The sequence below is a fragment of the Alternaria dauci genome, chromosome 2 (genome assembly GCF_042100115.1).
Source record: "Alternaria dauci strain A2016 chromosome 2, whole genome shotgun sequence".
Lineage (NCBI taxonomy): Eukaryota > Fungi > Ascomycota > Dothideomycetes > Pleosporales > Pleosporaceae > Alternaria > Alternaria dauci.
Window position 1 is genome coordinate 4,897,153 of NC_091273.1, and position 20,123 is coordinate 4,917,275.

At 54.3% G+C, this 20,123-nt stretch overlaps 10 protein-coding genes across 10 annotated transcripts; 5 read left to right on the forward strand and 5 right to left on the reverse strand.

Annotated features, from left to right (window-relative positions):
• Nucleotides 1–578: 578 nt before the first annotated feature.
• On the forward strand, nt 579–1,487 carry ACET3X_003651 (uncharacterized protein; the record flags this gene model as incomplete). Its single annotated transcript, XM_069448950.1, has 3 exons — nt 579–665; nt 739–849; nt 945–1,487. The coding sequence occupies 3 exons, from the start codon at nt 579–581 to the stop codon at nt 1,485–1,487; spliced, it is 741 nt and encodes a 246-aa protein (XP_069310198.1).
• Nucleotides 1,488–1,772: 285 nt separating this feature from the next.
• On the reverse strand, nt 1,773–2,963 carry ACET3X_003652 (uncharacterized protein; the record flags this gene model as incomplete). The annotated part of the gene is made up of 1 exon (XM_069448951.1): nt 1,773–2,963. One exon carries the CDS (start codon nt 2,961–2,963, stop codon nt 1,773–1,775), a length of 1,191 nt encoding a protein of 396 aa, XP_069310199.1.
• Nucleotides 2,964–4,597: 1,634 nt separating this feature from the next.
• ACET3X_003653 (uncharacterized protein) lies at nt 4,598–6,790 on the reverse strand (the record flags this gene model as incomplete). Its single annotated transcript, XM_069448952.1, has 1 exon — nt 4,598–6,790. One exon carries the CDS (start codon nt 6,788–6,790, stop codon nt 4,598–4,600), a length of 2,193 nt encoding a protein of 730 aa, XP_069310200.1.
• Nucleotides 6,791–7,167: 377 nt separating this feature from the next.
• On the forward strand, nt 7,168–8,658 carry ACET3X_003654 (uncharacterized protein; the record flags this gene model as incomplete). Its single annotated transcript, XM_069448953.1, has 1 exon — nt 7,168–8,658. One exon carries the CDS (start codon nt 7,168–7,170, stop codon nt 8,656–8,658), a length of 1,491 nt encoding a protein of 496 aa, XP_069310201.1.
• A 36-nt stretch (nt 8,659–8,694) lies between these two features.
• ACET3X_003655 (uncharacterized protein) lies at nt 8,695–9,766 on the reverse strand (the record flags this gene model as incomplete). Its single annotated transcript, XM_069448954.1, has 2 exons — nt 8,695–8,928; nt 8,984–9,766. The coding sequence occupies 2 exons, from the start codon at nt 9,764–9,766 to the stop codon at nt 8,695–8,697; spliced, it is 1,017 nt and encodes a 338-aa protein (XP_069310202.1).
• Nucleotides 9,767–10,026: 260 nt separating this feature from the next.
• Nucleotides 10,027–11,783, forward strand: ACET3X_003656 (uncharacterized protein; the record flags this gene model as incomplete). Its single annotated transcript, XM_069448955.1, has 5 exons — nt 10,027–10,412; nt 10,472–10,742; nt 10,808–10,882; nt 10,954–11,382; nt 11,448–11,783. 5 exons carry the CDS (start codon nt 10,027–10,029, stop codon nt 11,781–11,783), a joined length of 1,497 nt encoding a protein of 498 aa, XP_069310203.1.
• Nucleotides 11,784–12,079: 296 nt separating this feature from the next.
• Nucleotides 12,080–12,892, reverse strand: ACET3X_003657 (uncharacterized protein; the record flags this gene model as incomplete). Its single annotated transcript, XM_069448956.1, has 1 exon — nt 12,080–12,892. The coding sequence occupies one exon, from the start codon at nt 12,890–12,892 to the stop codon at nt 12,080–12,082; it is 813 nt and encodes a 270-aa protein (XP_069310204.1).
• A 452-nt stretch (nt 12,893–13,344) lies between these two features.
• On the reverse strand, nt 13,345–16,592 carry ACET3X_003658 (uncharacterized protein). Its single transcript, XM_069448958.1, has 3 exons — nt 15,987–16,592; nt 13,699–15,937; nt 13,345–13,629 (listed from the first exon to the last, which is right to left on the reverse strand). The coding sequence occupies exons 1-3, from the start codon at nt 16,517–16,519 to the stop codon at nt 13,591–13,593; spliced, it is 2,811 nt and encodes a 936-aa protein (XP_069310205.1). The 5' UTR covers nt 16,520–16,592; the 3' UTR covers nt 13,345–13,590.
• A 956-nt stretch (nt 16,593–17,548) lies between these two features.
• Nucleotides 17,549–18,607, forward strand: ACET3X_003659 (uncharacterized protein; the record flags this gene model as incomplete). The annotated part of the gene is made up of 5 exons (XM_069448959.1): nt 17,549–17,588; nt 17,647–17,673; nt 17,730–17,809; nt 17,870–17,925; nt 18,039–18,607. The coding sequence occupies 5 exons, from the start codon at nt 17,549–17,551 to the stop codon at nt 18,454–18,456; spliced, it is 621 nt and encodes a 206-aa protein (XP_069310206.1). The 3' UTR covers nt 18,457–18,607.
• Nucleotides 18,608–19,573: 966 nt separating this feature from the next.
• Nucleotides 19,574–19,970, forward strand: ACET3X_003660 (uncharacterized protein; the record flags this gene model as incomplete). Its single annotated transcript, XM_069448960.1, has 3 exons — nt 19,574–19,781; nt 19,860–19,882; nt 19,935–19,970. The coding sequence occupies 3 exons, from the start codon at nt 19,574–19,576 to the stop codon at nt 19,968–19,970; spliced, it is 267 nt and encodes an 88-aa protein (XP_069310207.1).
• Nucleotides 19,971–20,123: the final 153 nt, after the last annotated feature.

The window sequence follows — 20,123 nt, forward strand, 5'->3', positions numbered from 1 at the left end:
TGATTATTACTCCCCTTCTCCAAGGTCAAAGAGGAGTACGTTTGTATCATAATAGAGTCGCGCAGTGATTGATCTCATGGATTCATAAAGGCAACCAGTCTCAAAGTGTGTTTGGAGGCAAACCAGGTAGCGCGACTGTTGAAGACTATAATCTGAGGATGCGATTTAGCGAGTTTGGTAACCGATTTGTTTCTCTCTACTATCGGATAGGTTTTCGATTTGGCACAACGGCCAGTTTTCTCGATCATAACCCGATGCTGTACCCTGAGACTTGGATTAACCGCAATTGCCGACGCTGGACGTGGGTACCCACAACTCCACCCGTCTTTGCTAACACTACGGAGGTCTAGCCAGATAACGTGTTCCTTGGTGCCCAGAGCTATCACTAGTGTTCGGTCCGTTTCCTGCAACATCACATGACGGGGTTGATCTGACCTCAGTGTAGTAGCACCTCCGACCTCTTTGCTTACGCTCATCCTTTTGAAATATTGTGATCATCACAGCATCGTCCTGTCGATAAATTCTCCGCTCACGGAGTCAGAGGACGACAGAACTTGAAGAGCTTTACTGTCGCAACCATGTCACGCGGTGTACTATGGGTTTCTTCGCGCATCGTGCACCCTGATAAGCTGTCTGCTGAGAAGTTTTGTGATTGGTACGAGAATGTAAGTGTCCCTGATTTCTGAGTGCTCAAGTTCCGCTGCGAACAAGTGACGAAGCTGACCAAGAGGTGAATAGACGCATGTCCAAGAGGTCCTTGTCCTCCCCGGCGTACCATCTGCTGCTCGCTACACAGCTCTACAACAACAACTCTCACGTCCTTACTACAGCAACGAAGCCCCATGGCTGGTGAGTTCTCAGCTTCTCAGTTTATAAGCCCCCGCACTGCGCTGCGCTGCCGCCTCTTCCCGGCCAACACACCCATCTAACCCCAACTCTTACAGACAATCTACGAATTCCCAGACCTATCCTATAAAGATAGTCAAGGTTTCAAAAGCATCGGCCCACCAGGTGCCGACGTAATCGAAAATGTATACAAAAACGCCCGCTTCGACATCCGCTTCTACGAAGAAATACAAGCAATCGAAGGCAGCTCCACATCATCCCCACCACCCAAATTCCTCATCTCAGCCGCTCTAGACCCGCCAAAAGACGCAGCCTCAACTGACGACTTTGACGCCTGGTACCGCCAAGAGCACATGCCCATGCTCCAACGCGCACCAGGATTCGTGCGCTCGCGCCGCTACAAGCTCAGCGATGCGAAGGTCATTAATGAGTTCCAGGTCGGCGATGTGACGGGCGAGGCGCCGCGGTTTTTGGCGTTGCATGAGTTTGGTGGCGAGGCGTTGCCGTGGAAGGAGATTGCGGAGAGTACGGGGACGGAGTGGGCGAAGAAGGTTTGGGGTGCGTTGGAAAAGGAGGAGGTGGGGTGGTATGAGCTTAGCAGGGAGTACAGTGAGAGTGAATGGGGACAGGTTGGAAAGTAGGGTATTATGAGATGAAGTAGAACATTACGACTTGTGGTTTCCCTTCTTCTGTGGCCTTGCTATGTTGAGGGGAATATGTGTGGACGCACTTGGTGCTATAAACTTGCGCAGTTCTCTCGCTCTCTTGTTCCTTTACATACATTAAGTTTTGTAGACATGAGTCTTGGAGCTTGCGCCCATCTTAATCTACTGTAGTAACCTGATCCTTTGCAAACGCCAAGAAAGAAAAACTGTTAATAAAACAAAAAAGCAAGAACGTATATCATAGTAGAACTTTGTAAACCCTTACTTCCATACCTGGACAATATCACTGACCCCCTGTACCCGCTGGAGCCAGCATATCGGCCCCTCCTTCACGCTCTTGGTGTAAGAGCCATCTTGCAAGAGCTGTTTCTCCTTGTCCATCCAATCGACAATCTTCTCTGCCGACTTGAAGTCGAGATCGCCTAGTTTCGACTCTATTCCGGTAACACCAGCTGCGTTGTACGAGATCTTGATGAAAAGCGAACAGTCTCTCAGCGTCATTGCAAGGCGGAGGTTAGTATCAAATGTTCTCGTCTCAGCCTGGGGTCGGCAAAGGACGCCGCGGGGATCAAGGGAGCTTTGCAGGTTGAGGAGGTGTTGTAGTAGCGTGATACCGTCGCCTATTGTAACGTAGTCCAGGAGGGCTTTTGCAATGGCTGACGTGACTACCGGGGCCGGTGGCTTTCCTCTCTCGAATTGCCGCACGACTGTTGTCTGTGACCAGGGTTGGAGCGATGAGGAGTTGCCGTGGAGCAGCTGGAGTGGACAAATGTAGTTGTCGCGTTTCTTGGGCACAGATACTAGCATTGCGCAGGTGCGACAGCGGATTGCCTTGGGCGGTGCGTTGGGAGATTGCGCAAGCCACTTTGGCTTTACTTCGAGTGTTATCGATCGCCCTGGTACAGGCGACATGTCTGGTAGGAGGATCCCCCAGCATTTTCGTCGCGACTGCGTGTTTGCAAACGTGAGCTTTTCAACGCGGGTATAGAGGTGGTCCATGACGTCTGGGAACAAGAGCACGCCCTCGTGATCCATGAGGTGCTTGGTAAGGTCTCGGTCCAGTTGGGTTTTGTTACGGGTACCCGGCAGAAAGAGTGGGCGGATTGCATGCTCGAAACCGTCAAGGATTTCCAGGGAGGAAAGGTGCTTTTGGCCGCCCCTTGGTACTCTGAGGACTGTACCGACCAGGCTCTGATGGGCTACTGGTGTGGTTACTCCGGACAGTTTGTCCTTGGGGGATACATCGACGAACAGAAACCGTTTCGCGCTAGGGCTGGGTTCTGGCCGAATCTTGAATATGACGTTGGCGGCTCCTTTATTGAGATAGTCGAATGCGACCTGTGGCGCCGTTGCGGTCGCGGCAGTCGCCTGTAAGCAGCAGCGAATCCGGCCATTTCCTTGCTCTTCTGAGAGGCTGTGCATGTCATCCTGGGTGAGCTGTATTTGCACCATGTTGGTCGGGCTGGCTGGCGGAGAAGACGACGATTGTTGCCGGTAGGGGCATCCTACCAGCTGTGCGACACCCAGCCTGGCGACTACTGTGGGTGCATGTGAAGGGTCGTCACTGTTGGGTCTTGTTGTTGGGATGCGCAAAAGCAGTGTCTACTGTCCAGGGGCGCGCGATAGTGTTTATGGTCTCACGAGTAGGTGTCCTTTGTCGCCAACGTGTTCTGCGGTGGCCCTTGTGCACCCAAAGCTTGCGAGTGTGCGAGGCTGCCCAAACAGAATGACGTAAATGCACCGGACGGCGGGGAGATGCAGGGAAACCTGGTGATGTGTCGCGAATGGGTAGTAGGTGTACGGTGAAGAGACGGACGCGACATGTTGGCTAGGTGTCACAGTCAGGCTGGCCTTTTGTGGCGCGCTCAAAAGGCAAGTTGGAACAGTGGTACGCTGTCTAAAAAACGGTCTCACGTAATCTCGCCTGGGCCAATCACGAGCATGACGTGCAGTTCTCGCGACTTGTGATGCTCTCTAGTTCGTGCCCAAACTACCACGCATTCTCCCAAGACGTCACACGCCATCGCTCACCGCACATTGCATATACCGCGTTTTCCACTTGCTCGCACCCCAAAAATAGACGCCACAATGCCTGCGCCCTCGCCCCTCCCAACCTACCTCTACAAGATCCTGCCTTCTGCCCCGCCATCACCCCTCCCCGCGCGTCTTCCGCTCTCAGACCTCGACCGCAACGACGGCTACATCCACCTCTCGACCTCGGAGCAAGTCCCTGGCACCGCCGACAAGTTCTTCGGTAACGTCTCGGAGCTGTGGCTACTGAAGATCAAGTACGACGTCTTGGCTGCGGGTACCGATGGCGACGGCCAGGTCCATGCGGATAAAAAGGCTGAGGTCAAGTGGGAAGAGGTCGGACGGGGCTGTTTTGCACATCTGTACGGGGCAGACTTGGGTAACGGCAACGTCGAGAGTGCGCAAAAGGTCGAGAAGAAAGGCAGCTGGGTCGAGAGCTTGAACTTGGAGTGGTGAGCGAGGTTTGCATATTAGAGGTCGATGTATCGTGATGGACAGGACGCGGGTTCAGGACACACTTCAGAGCAGGGCATGCGCTGACGGGTGGAGAAAGACGGACTCGAAGAACCTAATTTCCGAGTCACTCGCCGTCTCTGAAGTTTCTGGCGGCCGAGTTGAAAGGCATTCTTTGATAGTGGGGAGTGCCGACGCACCAGAAGGTGGATGATGATGATGACTAGGTGACCGCTTCAGACCGCACTCTGCGCTTGGTCTTCAATTGGCTGCGCAGTAAGCTGAAGCTGGGCGGACGTACTCGGACCACTGGAGCCTACAATTAGATTCAACGCCTTCTGGCTATACATCAAATATTACATGACTTGAAGACGATCAGAGATTGATCTTTTCCAAAGACAGAAGAAGGGTATCTATTAAAACGCCAATGTGGTCATCAAAGCGGAATGATGACAGCATAGATTACACCCAAACCCACAATGACCCTACATGGGATCTAAGCCTGCCCATCGCTAATAGAAGACGAAATCGCTAAAATTGCTCAACAATTGCCCAACCAAAAAAGGGGCCCTATAGATTCCGTTTACCCAGTCATTCAGTCATCAACAATCCCGGCCCTCATCCACAAAACAGTGCACCCGCACCGTACCATCCTCGCTACCACTAACAACTCTCTCATCGCTCAAGCCCACACAAGTAATAGGGCCCGTGTGGCCCGTCAACGTCCTCTCATGCTTCCCGGTTCTGGGATCCCAGATCTTGATCGTCTTGTCCTCAGCCCCGCTGACCAGTCTCAGCGAATCGGCAGCAAGCGACCAGATGCCTTCGACGTGGCCGAAGAAGCGGTGGACACAGCGGCCAGAGGGTACGTGCCAAAGGCGAATCGTACCATCGAGGGAGCCAGTGAGCATGTACGAGGGTGGCGATGGACGAGAGGGGTCGTCGGGGAAGAAACATGGTTCTTCGGGATGGCTGTATTTGCGCGAGGAAGAGGAAGAAGAAGACGAGGGATGGGCGAGGGGTTGGGTGGTGTCGGAGGCGAGAGAGGCCGTGTCGGAAGTGTCGTTGTTTGCATTGGCGACAAAGTCGTCTTCGTCGATTTCAAAGGCTTGCGGAAGGGGAAGCACTTGTTGGATTTGGCCGACGTGACCCTCGTATGTCTTGATACAGCGGTGGGTGTCGAGATCCCATAGCTTGACTGTCATGTCGTCGGATGCGGAGAAGAGGGTGCGTGAAGGCAGGTCGATTTTGACGGCATTGACCCAATCCGTGTGTCCCATTAGTGTGGTGCGCTTCATGTTGCTAAAGTCGTGCACCACAATGGTATTGTCAGAAGATCCAGATGCCAGGAGCTTGTCCGCCATGTGAAGGCCAATTACGCCGTTGCTATGGCTAGTCAGGGTTTTGATTTCTTTGCCTGTCCGCCAATTCCATATTTTGATCGTGTTGTCCAAGCTGCCGGTGATGAGTTTGCTGTCTTCAAACTGCAAGCACCGGATGCCTTGGGTATGACCAGTAAGTGTGCGTATTTCTTTGCCCGTCTTGATATCCCAGACTTTGACTGTGGCATCGTAGGAGCCGGTAATGAGAACCTCGTCATCGAACTGCAGGCACATGACGCCGTTGGTGTGGCCTCTGAAGGTGCGGGTGGAATAGCGTCCGTACTTCCAGTTGCTACCAACCTTGTATCGATCCTTGTAGACATCCTTCCACGGGCGCTTCTTGGGATGGTCAAAGTAGGATGCGACTTGGTCTTGCTTTACTTGGTTGCTAGTGCATGCTCGCTTGTTCGACGCCTCTAGGGAGGAGTCGTCTTCTTCTGGTACAGAGCGCTTGGCACAAACAGCAGTACCGGAATCTTGTGACGATGGATGAGCAAGCATGGCATATGGTTGGGAGGTTTCGGGTTGCGGTGTAATGTTGGGCGACCACTCGTTGAGACCGCGTCCAGATGCGCGCAATTGTATCCGTCTCTTCTCGAGCCGCAGGCGACGTTGGTCGAGCAGCGGCAGTCCCCAGCCGCACTTTGTGCATTTCCGGTCAATGTGCTGCTCGCACATCTTGTGCCAAACGACGTCGTCGTCTGCCAGTTGTCTCCACCGTCGGTTGACTTGGGAGGCTTTGCAGAGCGAGGTTGTGTCGAGGTAGCAGAGGATCTTGAAGCCCAGCTCGGTGGGGAGCGCGCCGAGGAAGTCAATCTTGATGAGATTGCGGACGGACGAGGATATGAAGGAGAGCTGAGGGAAACAGCACTGGGCGAGGATGCCCTGCAGCATGAGGTTGCGATGGCGAGACGGGGCCGCGGAGAAGAGCGACCAGACATTGGCGATGCTCTGCTGGTCGGCTTGGGATTCTCTACCGAGCTGCTCCTGTAGTTGCTCCATGGACGGCTCGTCTGCTTGTCGTCGACACAGTAGATCTGGACGATGGCGGTAGCAGAACTTTGTGTTGGCTGTGGGCGGGCGCTCGTCTCGACCTGGACTGTTGTTGGCCCCGAGGGGATTGTACTGCTGGGGGATATGTTGTGCGAGATATGGCGTGATCATCATGTCCATTTTTTTCGACTTGTTGGCCTGGGCTTCTTCAGCGTCGTCTGTGCCGCCGTGCAGGTGTCTGGTCCGCTCCGAGAGCCCCTCGTGGTCGTGGCCGTGCATCAGCGCAGCGTGCGGGTCGGTAGATGTGGCGGCCGTGAAGTCGTCAGGCGAAGGGACGCGGGTGCGCCATGAGAGCCGCCTCTGTTTTTGGGTGGTAGCAGTAGCGGTGGTGGTGGCGGCGTGGGCGGTATGCGAGGCCATGTTCAATTCATGTGTCGCGGCGGGCGTTGTCGAGATTCCGGGGCAAGATCGCGTGCGAGCCCCAGCTATCTGGTTGTACCGTCTAACCCAGCGAAGCGAGTGTGACGACGACTCGACAAGGCGTTGCGCAACAATGTGTTGGGTGGAGGCGCAAGAATAGGTTGAATGGCGCAATGCCAGGCCGTGATAGCATCTTCAGCACGCAATGCTGATGTCTCCGCATCCTTGCTCCCAAGGCGGCCCTAGTCCCCGACTCCCCGCCCAGTAGCTGCAGCTGCCATCCCAAACCACGCATCCATGCAACCCATCCACGACGACTCCACCTGCGCTCACCACGCCCACTATGCTCGATATAAGCCCTGGTCGTCGCCAACACCATGGCCTCTCCACCTTCTCCTGCATCTCCCGCCAGCAGTGGTGCTGCCTCTAGAACCTCTTTGGACCACGACGTGACCGAGTCCCTCACGCTCGAGCATCTCGTCAACCACTTCGTCGCCGCCAAACGCGCACTCAACACCCAGACGGTGCTATGGCGCGCCACCGAGATTGTCAACACGGCACGTGACCTCTTGGAAGAGAACGCCGTCGTCGCTGCTAAGAACACATGCATACGCAACATCGTGGAGCAGCAGGTGGATGCTCTCGAAGCCGTCCGCCGCGGCATCGACGTGGTGGAGGCTGACGTGCAGGCCGAGTACAAGCAGCTGCTCCACGACGTCGACACGTCCTTTGCCGGTCTCAACTCTACGCTCGCTGTGCTCCGCGAAACACCCATCGAGGCCGTCCTGCAGCCTCGGGGCACTCCGCAGAAGCATCTCTATGACTTCATCGACAGTGCCGCCGTCTCCAACCTCCAGACTGCACTGCGCGCCTGCATAGACCGCTATACCGATGCGCACGCGGCCCTCGACGAGAGCTGTCGTGACTTTGACACAAGTCTCGACAACATCTACTCCTCCATCGAGAACGTGCCTACGACACCCGCGACCACATCTACCCCGAGCCCTATACCAAGCCTATACCACAGCCTTGAGGGCCACGCAAAAGAAGCTGCCCAGGCGTTCCAGTCGCTCGTCCAACACTATGATCTGTGCATAACAGCGTTGCGTCACACAGAAGGGGGCTCCGCCGCTGCTACACAAGCCACAGGAGATGCGCCAGTTCACTCTGGGGATGACGGCGCTGCGCCGCCCGAGCCCATGAGCGAAGAAGAGCGCCGCGACATGCTCCACGTTCTGCAAAAGGACGCGCAGGAAGTAGAAGACGTCGTCAACGAGATCCAGGAACGAGGCTCCGAGATGACCTTCCTCCTCGGCCAGATCGAGAACCACATCCGCCACGTCCGCAGCGAATCGTCGGCTCTCTCAAGCATACTCGAGATGGTATCGCGAGTTGCTAGCCAAGTCAAGAGTCACATCGCCACCTCGCGCTCTTTCTACGCTTCGTGGCTGCAAGACACGCGGCCCAGCTTGATCAGCGGCATCGAAGACTGGGAGAATCAGCGCGACTTTTACGAGCGCTTCGATCTCGCCTACGCCGAGCTTCTCGTCGAGATCTCGTCACGACGGCGGCGGCACGAAAAGGCCAAACGGAAAGCCGAAGAAGCGCAAAAGGAGCTAGATAGACTGCGGATCGAAGATGAGCGTGCAAGGGAGCAGTTCACCTTGGCTCAAGGCGACTATCTACCCTTGGACATCTGGCCGGGTCTGAAAGATCCGCCGCGCCAGTATCAAGTCACAGTCGTGCCGACGTTTGTAGAAGAGGAGCACGAGGGCGAAGCTCAAGGGATGGATGCTGCACGGAGTATACCACAGCTAGGCAGAACTGTCGTTGAGAGGGCTCTGACGCGGGTCAAACGGCGAATGTAGTTGGTTGTTGTCATACGAAGATGTTGAATGTACCTGTCACTCCGGCTTCCGTCCGTGTATAAAGTAAAATGGAATATACATGTGTACATCCCTTCGCCTGATGTCTCCCACCACTTTGGCAATCATAACCCGGCACTCGGATTCAGTCCAACCCATAACCTTTCCCAATAGGCCGAATGTGTAGGGCTCTATGCCCATGGACATGTGCTCGCGTTGGTAGCGGCCAATTTCCTTCATCTTCGCGTCCTTGGCCCAGGGCCCAATGGGGACCTACATACCCGGTTAGCATACCGCACAGAATGATTCAGCTTGCATGTAGACATGCCTTGATAAGCTTTTCGTGTACATCGACGAACCCCGCATCCGTCATCCTCTGCTTCAGGGTATGCCCTGCGCGTATGTCCCTCCCAAACTTTTTCGCAGCGTCGAGACACAGGTCCTGCCACCTCAACATGTCGACGGCCAAGTCTATCGTCCCATCATCGCACTCACACAGCGCAAGCGGTTCCTGGAATTCTACATAGCCGCCGGCCTTGGTGTGAGTATACGTGCGCTGGACGAGCTTGTCCCAGTCGGCAATACTGCCGGACATGGTACGGCAGTGGATAAAGTCAAACGCCTCGTCGGGACTGTAGACCCACTCGGATTCGGCATCGTCAATGTAAAACTTGACGTTGGGCGGCACCCATGTCGGCTGGATGGGGCTGAGGTCGGTACCTATGACCTGCGCGCCTGGGTGCTCGTCGGCAAAGTCTATGGCCCAAATGCCAGTACCGGTGCCAATGTCGAGGACACGCTGGGGCGCGGGCGGGATAGGCGCGTCGTAGAGTTTTCCGCCTAGGATTAGCAGGAAGATGTGGTGTAGCAGGTCGAGGCGATCCTGTTCCTGTTCGTCGTTTGGTAGGATGTAAGCACCCGAGCGGTAGCCGTGGTAGCGTCGCCCGTTGGAGTATTCGTAATTCAGAATCGTCGACGCGATGGACGTTGATGCCGTCGACTCGCTGCCGAATGCCGAGTCGCTGTCGCTGTTGCTCGCCGTGTCGACATCGAGATGCAGTACGGATTCCAGGTTTCCCTGAGGAGCTGTTTCATCGGGTGGGGCCGACATGCTGCTGTGTTCCAAGGTTCTTTTTCCAAGAGCTCTCATGCGCTCGCGGGGTCAGGCCAACCCTTATATCTTCCACCTCTCTACTTTCGTCGCTACATGCCGTGAGATCCAAAATGCCGGGTCTTCACACACCCACTCTATGCCATAACCAGTGTAGAAGTGACCACTTGCTTTAGCGACATGTTGGATTTCAAACAAATCAAAAGAGCGCGCTGCCGCCCGACGACCTTCTTTTTCGTTCTGACAGCCAGCCAGCCATCATGTCTCTACCCGTCCTGTGCGTACTGACGTATTTTGTGTTTCTCATCGCACGTGTCTTTTACCGCCTATATTTCCACCCTCTATCACGCTTTCCTGGACCGAGGATAGCGGCTGTCACGAGCTGGTACGAGGCCTATTACGAGATAGTGTTGAAAGGGCAGTACTCGAGGCAGATTTCCAGACTACATGACGAGTATGGTCCTATCGTGCGAGTGACGCCTGATGAGCTACACATACGAGATCCTCATTTTTACGAACAAGTCTATGCCAAGAACCTCCATCTTGACAAGGAGGGATGGGACAAGAGGTTCGGATGTGCGGGTGGCCTGCTTCCGACTGTCGACGCCGAGCAGCACAAGCGACGCCGGGCAGCCGTGGCTCACATGTAGGACCTTTGTACCGACTGCAACGTCGAATACAAAAAAGACTAACGCTTGCCGTCAGGTTTTCGCGTCGCTCGATCCTTGACTTCATCCATATCATCTACCGCCATGTCGACACTCTCTCTGTGCGCATGCAAGAGTTTGAGGATTCTGCAGAGCCGCTCAATCTCTCTCATGCCTTTCCTGCCCTGACCGGCGACATCATCATGGACTACTTCTTTGGATTCAACTACAGTCAACTCAAACATCCAGACTTTGAGTCCTTCCATGACGCGTTTATCAAGATTGGTGGTGTAGGACATGTCGCAACGCAATTTCCTATGATACTTCCGGTAGGATATATCTAGACGGGTTGGAATGTAGACAAGCAGCACCAGAAGCTGATTTGTTCTTCTAGATTATGAATAGTATCCCTGATCGAATCACCCTTTGGCTGCAGCCAGCAGCGAAATCACTACTCAAGTTCAAGCAGGTATGTGCTGCGAGAGGCTGATATGACACGGAACGAAATATACGAAAGAAGAATGACTAACATGCAAATAGGATAACTGGCGTCTCATCGCGCGCACCCTGCAAGGCGAAGAACTAAAATCCAACGACGCAAAGAAGACCATCTTCCAAGAGATTCTCAGCTCCAAACTCCCAGCTTCAGACAAGACCCACAAACGTCTCGCAGACGAAGCGCAAATCATCATCGGTGGCGGCGTGGAAACGACCGCCTTTGCCCTCTCCACGGCAGCTTTCCACATCATCAACACCCCGCGTATCTACGAGCGCTTGCATAGAGAGCTCGTCGAGGCTTTGCCCAACCGAGATACATTGGATCTGGGTTCGCTAGAGAGGATGCCCTACTTCAAAGCCATCATCATGGAGACAGCGCGCATGTCGTACGGACTGAGTGCAAGGAATCCCAGGACACACAAGACACCCTTGAAGTATGGACAGTGGGTCATTCCCGCAAACACTTGCATCGTAAGTCGTGCATCCCCACTTCATGATGTACTTCTGGTTCCACTGCTGACTAGCATATCACAAAGTCCATGACTATTCCTGACGTCTCGCACGATGAAACAATCTTCCCCTCTTCTCGCGAATTCATCCCAGAGCGCTGGCTCGATGATCCAAAGACACCTGAAGGTATTCCTTTGGAGCGCTTCATGGTGTCCTTTGGAAGGGGGACGCGTTCGTGTCTCGGTGTCAGCTTGGCTTACATCGAATTGTACCTTACGTTGGGCATGATGTTCAGGCGGTACGAGTTTGAGCTACACGAGAGCGACGTCGAGGATGTGACATTGGCACATGATTTCTTCATTCCTGTGGCAAAGCTAGACAGCAAAGGTTTGAGGGTTTTGGTCAGGAGGACGAGTGATTGAAGCGTTGATTGGTGTGTTTGGGTTGGACTGCTTTCTAGATTGTTACCCACGCTATACAAGGGAAAAGTCAAACATCCTGATAGGCAACTACAGGAGAGCAATCAATCTTTCTTAGCAGAGAGATACTGTACCTAGGTGACTATAGGGGTGGCATTTAATATTTCCCTTGTATAGCGTGACCAATTAGAGCGGCAACGTGGTTGAAGATATACACTATCATGCAACCCTTGCGGATACCTTCTAGTTCCATTCCATGACATACAGGACATGATCTACTTTAGTGAATTCCACTCTACTCACATCAACAACCCACCACCATCCGTCCTCACCATAAACCCATCAGCATTATAATCTCTCAGCAACCCCAAATACGTCTCCGCCACATCCTCCGGTCTCCCCACCCTCCCCGTCGCCATCTTCCCCTCCATAGCTTCCATAATTGCCTTCCTCTGCTCCTGCGGATAATGGTCCCAAAGTTCTGTCTCCACCGCTCCAGGATTCACACCATTCACACGAACAGGTTTCATATCGAGCGCTAGACCGCGCACCATCGAGTGCCCACCCCCCGCATAGGAGCCGACGACGCTCCAGTTGGGAATCGGCTTCTCGGACACGGCGCCCGTGGTGATGGTGTAGGAGGATTTGTACGACTGGACGAGGTAGTCGGGCAGGTGCTTTGCGAGGAGGAGAGGGGCGAAGAAACGGAGTTGGCCGGCGGCCAGGATGTTGGACATTGTCATGTCGCGTAGGTTCATCTCTGCTAGCTTGTCGCCTGCGGTGTAGACGACGTGGTCGAGTTTTCCCTCTGGCATACTGCTTACTGTCTTGTCCAAAAGCGTCTTTAGTTCTTGGTCCAGTGTGTCTGGTTTTCCTAGGTCGACGGTGAGACCCCAGATGCGGGGATTGCTGGAGTCGGCTGCTGACGGGTAGGCATCCTTGAGTTTGGATACGGCACTGTCCACGCGTGACTTGTTTGACGAACTGATGGTTACCAACGCTCCGTTTTCGAGGCAGGCTTCTGCTACGCTGTAGCCAAGTCCTGATGTTCCGCCAATCACTAGGATGCGTGATCTTTCTAGTTTATTGGTGTAGCGCTTTTGGTCCGCCATGATTCTGTTCTGATGCGTGCAGGTCGATATGAACTTGATAAGAAGATATTTGAAGTGCTTCTTGCTGAGAGGCGAGTTCGTCTCTAGGTCTTTGTTTCGTTGGTCGTAGCAGATGTTGATGTAGACTGCAAGTGTCGTGCAATACTCTTGTTCGCGTTAGCAGCACAGAGGGCGGCTCAAATATATACATCTATACACAGCCATGTGCACGTCGGTGTCCCACCACGGCACTTGCATCATTGCAACAAAAAGTCAGTTGACGTCCTTATCTCCGTTCATTACGGAAATAGTTCATTACACACCGTGACGTTAGCCTCTACCACATAGCGCGCGTATCCACCCACTATTTCTTCGCTACATCAACGCCCCACGTTATTGGGCAAAACGGCTTTGAAATTCCCCTGCATGGAAATAAACGGACGTAAATCATTACTTATATTCGGATGCAGCCGTCATACATTACAAATTGATAGGTAGTGAATTTGACCTGACATGATTGTATTTTTCTACATGCACCGTCTAAGGTACGAGAGGTCTCAATTAGAGACGTGCAGTAGGGCCGCGCTGGTGGCGACGACTACTAGGTCAGCGCTGTTCAGCAGCTTCAGACCCTGGGGTGTGTATATGTAGTTGAGTCTTCTAGAGACTGGGATGCCTTCAATGCTTAATCTTTAAGAGGGCCGTGTTTTGGTAGTCGATCACATTGTCCACATGGTGTTAATCTGCTTACGCTTAACCTAGAGAGGTTGTCAGTACGCTTTGTGATGCACAAATACACTTAAAAAGTGAAAATTGCATGAACTTACCAAAGGTGCGACGAACAAAACTCCAACAAATAATCCAACAACAGTAAGAAGCATGGAAATCTTGTTAAAGCCCTTGCCCAAGATGTCAAAGGCAAAACTGGGTGCAACTCGCGTGCCAAAGATATCTAAGCCATAGGCAAAGACCAGACTGGTACTTTCAATTCCGCTCTCGCTCGTGATGATGTTTTCGATACCCAGGACTTCGTACTTGTGGGTAAGATGCCACTTCGGGTCGAAGTTGATAACGGGCGTATACTTGACGAGACCTTCAGAAGCCTCTTGCGCAGTAGGATCACGCCCAACTGGTCGGCGAGGATCAATGACCGTTCGTGGAATACCAATTATAGCATTGACTGCGGGTGCAGTAACGAGGAGCTCGCGACTGGTAATGCCCTGCCTGGTCTGCGTGACACTCATGTGTGTAATCTCTGTGGGTACCTGGAAGCTCTGAGATATTACATAAGGCTTGACGGCATCTCCACTCGAGCCAGAGGGTTGCACAGTGGAAGCGTTAGATGCAGCGCCCAATGGTCCCCTGTCGTCAGGGAGAGGAGACTCGTAAAGATCAGAAACGACGAGCTGGTAGCCGCGAGATGAAGCGCCGGATGCACCATCAATAGTCAGCGCGTATGCGAACCAGTTCTCCGAGACAGTCGCCGGAATGGGTCTTGTAGTATCAACGTCGTTGTGTGACATGGTGTGTAGTACTTGTCCGGATGCAGAGTCAATCAGGTAGATGGAAGCAGACCGCGCAGAGTCAACGACTGCCGTGACTAGGACAAGGTTGGGGTTCAGGTACTTGTATAGTACCCTCCTGTCTCCTAGCACTTTACCAATGGACGCAACGGGATCCTTGACTGGTCGGGCGACGTAGCTAGTTATCTTCTCCCCAGCAGGTGGCGTGAAACTCCATACTGGTTCGGAACTAGGCTTGCTTTCCAGATAGCCTTTCAGGGTACCATCAACCAAGGTAAAAGCAACAAGCTCTTGTCCCTTGGCAGCGAGCGGAACCTCAACCTTGATCTTGTCGGCAGAGATGAGTCCACCAGTTGTCGAATTGATGAACAGCGAGCCCTGGAAGCTAGCATCTCTCAGTTCGACGTAGCCACTGTGGGCCTTTAGAGTCGGGTTTTGGAAGCTTGTATCAGGCGCAAACTGGCCAAGGTCCACGTTCCACATGATCTTGCCTCGCGATCCAACATCGAGGGCAGCGAGGCGACCCGTCTTAGTGGCGACGACAACCAGTTTGTGGAAGCCAAAAGCATCTTGTTGTATGTCGTCAACTGTCGTCTCCTTGGGCTTGCCAACCACACTACCCAAAAGGCGCTGGGGAATGCTCTGCGCCCAGTCTGGGAAGTACTTTAGATCTTCAACATGCCTCTGCACACGGTGGATGTAAGCGGAGACGAGGTTACGGTGGCTCTCATCGGCAAGTGCTTGTGCCAGGGCTTCCTCCTCAGGGAGGGCAGCCCAGACCGCGGAGACAGTTCCAGACAAAAACTCGGGCCGGGTCCAGGCAATTTCATCGTTTCGCAGGAGTGCCCACTGCCCGTTGGAGTACAAAACAGCCGACCGTACAGCGCTAGCGACGCCAGACTTGAGGACAACCTCAGACTGGCCATGCACAGGAAAGGCGCCCGCAAGCGCCGGGGAGCCTTTGATATTCCAGCGACCCAACACACCGTGCGAAACAGAAGAGAAGACGGTAGTCTCGTCTTCGGTAAGTCTGGTGAAGTAGACGTTGGCGTCGGATGTGCTTGTAGCAAACGTTCCTTTGGTCTTTAGCTCTGGGAGGCTGTAGGCCTTGGAGATGGTTTGCTTGTTGAGGTCGACGTGGTATACTTCGGCGGAATGACCGACGGCGGTTTGGTATTCGACGAGGAAATGGGCGAGCGAGTTGACGTGGTTGGGAGCATGCAGGACAATTTTCTCTACAACCTCGTCCCCTGGCGTGTTAAAGGACGACACAGCCTTGGAGCCGATAATGTTCACCTTCAGCACCTTGTTCGCCTTGTCGGTCCACGCCAGCAGTGGGGCAGCTGTGTTGGCTCCGGCGAACAGGATGCGGTCGCGCGCGGATATCTCGGTGTCGGAGTTGAGGGTGTACTGGTCGACCTTCTTGCCGGTAATGGGGTTGAGGGACGTGACTCGGAGCTTGGAGCCTCCGAGCAGGGGCGTGTGGAGCGCGATGTAGTAGATGGTGGTGGGCGAGGTCGAGACCTGGAAGGGCGTATCTCCGCTGTGAACAAGTCAGTGTTTGGAACATGTCAATTGATTGGGATATGCACCTTGTATCCTCAAAGGTCCACTTGGCACGGCCAGTCTTGCCATCAAGCCTCTTGACACTGCTGCTGCCGTCGGCAGTGAGGACAATGGCGTCTTTGGCCGCGCTGATGGTCATGCCATCTTCCTGCTCGAGTATCTCGAGATCCTCGACTGCGGCGCCCTCGACGCTAGTCTCCCACACGAGCCGGCCATCCGAGGCGCTCCATGCCGTTACGCGGTTTCCCACAGCGCTGATGACGGTATCCTGCTCGTTTCCTGAGCGCAGGTGTCCTTTTTGGCCCGGCTGCGAGGCCAAGTGCTGTCGCCACACCAATGCGCCGTCCTTTGGGTTGATGGCGCCGATGGTGTGGTTCTGCGAGATGGAGTATAACAGAGACGCCTTGGAGCCCGCATAGGGCTTCTGGAAGAAGGTGGCCTCTGGCGCGGGAAGGCCTAGCAGCGCATAGTGGAAGTCAATGTGATAGGCGTCGTCCTCGAAAATAGCAGCTGCCGGGGCGAGACATGCTGCAAGGGCAATGGCCGCATGGAAACGCATGGTCGGGTGGAATTGCAGCTCGTCGTTGGCGTCGTCGTCGTCGTCGTTCGGCTACTCTCCACCATGTGTCGGCCTCACATCACTCACCTCTGCAGTGCCCTGATGCACGTGCCCAGACAGCCTGCTCCGGATCACGGGACCCTGATTGCATGCCCTGCTCCCTAGCCTTGGCACATGGAACATGGAACATGGAACATGGCACCGCCAGCCCAGCCTCTTCACGACTCAGTTGGAGGCGGCGTCGGGGAACCGGGTCGCCTCCATGGGCCATTATTACGTCGACAAGATGCCTGCTCGACAGCCTTGCGAACCCTTCTTGTGCACGACTCGATGCCAGGACCACGCTATCATAGATTGGAGCTTGTCCCGACCGACGTCCTGGCTTCGTTTCGCGACTGGCCACGACGTCTTCGTCTCCTTCCCTCTCGCAGCATCTCGGCGCTTTGTTTTTTTTTTGGCATAATTACGGGCTGTACGGGCTGCACCCCAGAGCCGAACACCTGGCATATCTCCTGCTAAGCCCTACCAAGTCTACTGCATGCATGTGCCCTTCGCTACCTTCTTCTCGACTGCTCCCTGATTATCGCGACGCCGTTTCCCTCTCCCACCTCGACCTTCACGTGACGGAAAAATCTGCCCCAGCCCCCCAACCTCGCGCGTCAAACAGGTGAGTTACACAAACTCGCCCGCGCATGCATGCACTCGGTCTGCTCCGATGGCCTCGTTGATTGATGCGTCCAAGGCAGCTTTTCTCTGATTGGGCGCAGCTTGATTTAAGAATACATGCGCTGACGAGTGTGGTTGGCCCAGAGCGCAGTACGACGCGCACCGCCCCGACTCAGCTCGCTGGTACAGACGCAGTGTCCAAGCAGCACAGCGACTGTGACCGCCTAGCCTCTGCCAGACGACGGCGATTTTGAGCCGCTCGTCCCTCTGTGGCACACACCGCCACAGAAGGCGAGGAGCACCTCTCTCGTCAATTTTCCTCCTGGCCTCGCAGCCAGCTGCTCGCTCACGCACATCCACAGCATGTCGCAACGCGAGTACCACATAGTCGTCCTTGGTTCTGGTAAGCTAGTTAGACACGACCAGCGACTACAAGACAGCTGACGACGGTGGCGCTACAGGTGGAGTCGGAAAGAGCTGCCTAACAGGTAAGGTTACCGCCTCGAGTGCTCGCCATGGTTACAGAATGCTGACCCCTTCAAAGCGCAATTCGTGCAGAATGTCTGGATAGAGAGTTATGATCCCACCATCGAAGACTCGTACCGGAAGGTGCTTGATGTTGACGTGCGTCTGCTTCAAAGTTGCCCTCGCTCCCGCTACCCTGTTGCTGACCCACTCGTCCAGGGCCGCCATGTCATCTTGGAGATTCTAGATACTGCCGGCACCGAGCAATTCAGTAAGTCTTGTCAGCTGCCCCATGCGCCCAGAACGCACGACTAACCTCAAGTAGCTGCCATGAGGTAACACACCGTCCGAGGTTCATTGCAACTCTAGAGACTTACACACCCGACAGGGAGCTATACATGAAAACCGGTCAAGGGTTCCTTCTGGTCTTCAGCATAACGTCGGCGTCTTCGTTCTGGGAATTGGCAGAGCTTCGGGAGCAGATACGACGAATAAAGGAAGATAGCAACGTTCCCATGGTCCTCATCGGCAACAAGTCAGATCTAGAAGAAGACCGCGCAGTGCCGCGCCCACGAGCCTTTGCAATCTCGCGTGAGTGGAATATACCGTACTTTGAAACCAGTGCTCGGAGAAGAGCAAACGTGGATGAGGCCTTTGTCGACCTCTGCAGGCAAATCATCCGCAAAGATCAACAGGAACGGTCGCGCATGGCCCCACCAGACTCACCGAGGCCTGGTCCGAGGTCGCGGACGCATACTGGAAGACCCAAGCGCAAGGGACACCGACCGCATTGCACCATCCTTTAAGTTACGATACCCTACGACGGACGACTGCACGAGTGGCAGTGGGCTTGCTGGTACAGGTACTGTCATGACTCGATCCGTACCGTTGATTCCAAGTTTCTCGGTTTAGATTTTTGGTACCATAGAGGTATTAGATTATCCGCCCACAGCGGCAATTAATTTCCGTTCATCATGGCTGTCCTGGCTCGTTCTGCGTGTTCTGAAGTGGCCATTGGGTCCCGTGAGGTTTCTGGTGGCGGTTCGTACGAAAGTCAAAGTTGTTGTACATGCAGTCCAGACGCCGGCACGGACGCAACAAAGTACACCTGTCCTCGCCTGTTGCCCCCACTTGGCGAAGCTGGCAGGTCAATGCGGACGGAGACATCTCGATGAGGTCGGCACATGACGTGTTGGCTGTCTGCGTACGGGCAATCTGTCTGCTTGCAGGACCATAGTATGCTTCATGTGCAGCGGAGTAACCCCCCTTCCGGGAACGAGCACCTTCCGGAACCGACACCGATGGAACTTATCCGGCCCTGCATGCCTACAGCAACCGCGTACCCTCGGGCTGAAACACGAGCGCGTGACATTCAAGACTGTCCTTGTTTGCGGCAAGCGTTTGCGTGCTTTGTTAGGCAGCTACCTTCGACCCAGACTTGATGCAAGCCGCGGTCCGTAGCCTGACGTCACCAGCGGGGCAATAGAGGGGCATCTTTCAGGCACACAGCGAATGCCAGATGAGAAAGCGAATCGCCCATGACGCGATACGCATGAGAATCACGATCGACAGCGGGATTTGCAAAAAGTGCCACCCTCTTCCCTGGGCTTGTGCGTTGCATGTGATGGTTCGTAGCTGCGGGTGTTTGCCCGCGCTTGCGTGGTCTGGCCCCCTCACCCACAGCTTCCTTCCCTGTGACGTCACTCTCCAAGCACCCAAACAGTGACGTATGTTTGTTTGTGCTGCATTCGCGTCTAGCGCTCAGCCCTCCACTAGCCTCTCTCTCCTACCCCTCTCACTCTACATAAATACCCTCACGCCCGGCTCCCTTTGCTTCCTTCATCACACATCAAGCCTTCAACTCCTCTACTACATTCCACTTCTTTCAAACCAACCAACCAACCAACCACCCAACCACTCAAAATGTCTGCTCCCAACGCCAACACTCCCAACGAGGGCATCGTCGGCCAGGCTGTCAACTCTGTCAAGAACGCCGCCAACTACGTCTCCGAGACTGTCCAGGGCTCCGCCGCCGAGACCAAGAAGGAGGCCAACAAGGAGCAGGCCAAGGGCAACGTCCCCGGCCAGGACTCTCTCACCGACCGTGCCTCCGGTGCTCTCAACGCTGCTGGTGAGAAGCTCAACCAGGAGAAGCACGAGGGTTCCGCCGAGGCCAACAAGCGCTCCATCTAAGTACTGAGTACTTGAGCACTGGTTCGACATTTCTCTTCGGTATGTTTTCGGCTTGTCTTCTGCACAAATGATGGATTCTAACATCTGCAAGATTCAGAACGATACCACTATGGGTTATGAGCGATGAGCACTGCGACTCTCGCCTGGTTATGATAGTACCATGAATTAATGGCCACAAGATACCAATAAACTTCTTGACAAACACTTTATGACTACCTGCTGCGTGATGTTATGCCATGACTGAGACAGCGAATTACTTCCATGCTCGGCGATGATGATA

Bases quoted from the DNA above. Each gene is read 5' to 3' on its own strand.
- ACET3X_003658 (XM_069448958.1), bottom strand. From the start codon at position 16,519: ATGCGTTTCCATGCGGCCATTGCCCTTGCAGCATGTCTCGCCCCGGCA. The intron at 15,938-15,986 runs GTGCATATCCCA...ACTTGTTCACAG, and splicing joins TGGACCTTTGAGGATACAAG to CGGAGATACGCCCTTCCAGG. The intron at 13,630-13,698 runs GTAAGTTCATGC...CAACCTCTCTAG, and splicing joins TTTTGTTCGTCGCACCTTTG to GTTAAGCGTAAGCAGATTAA.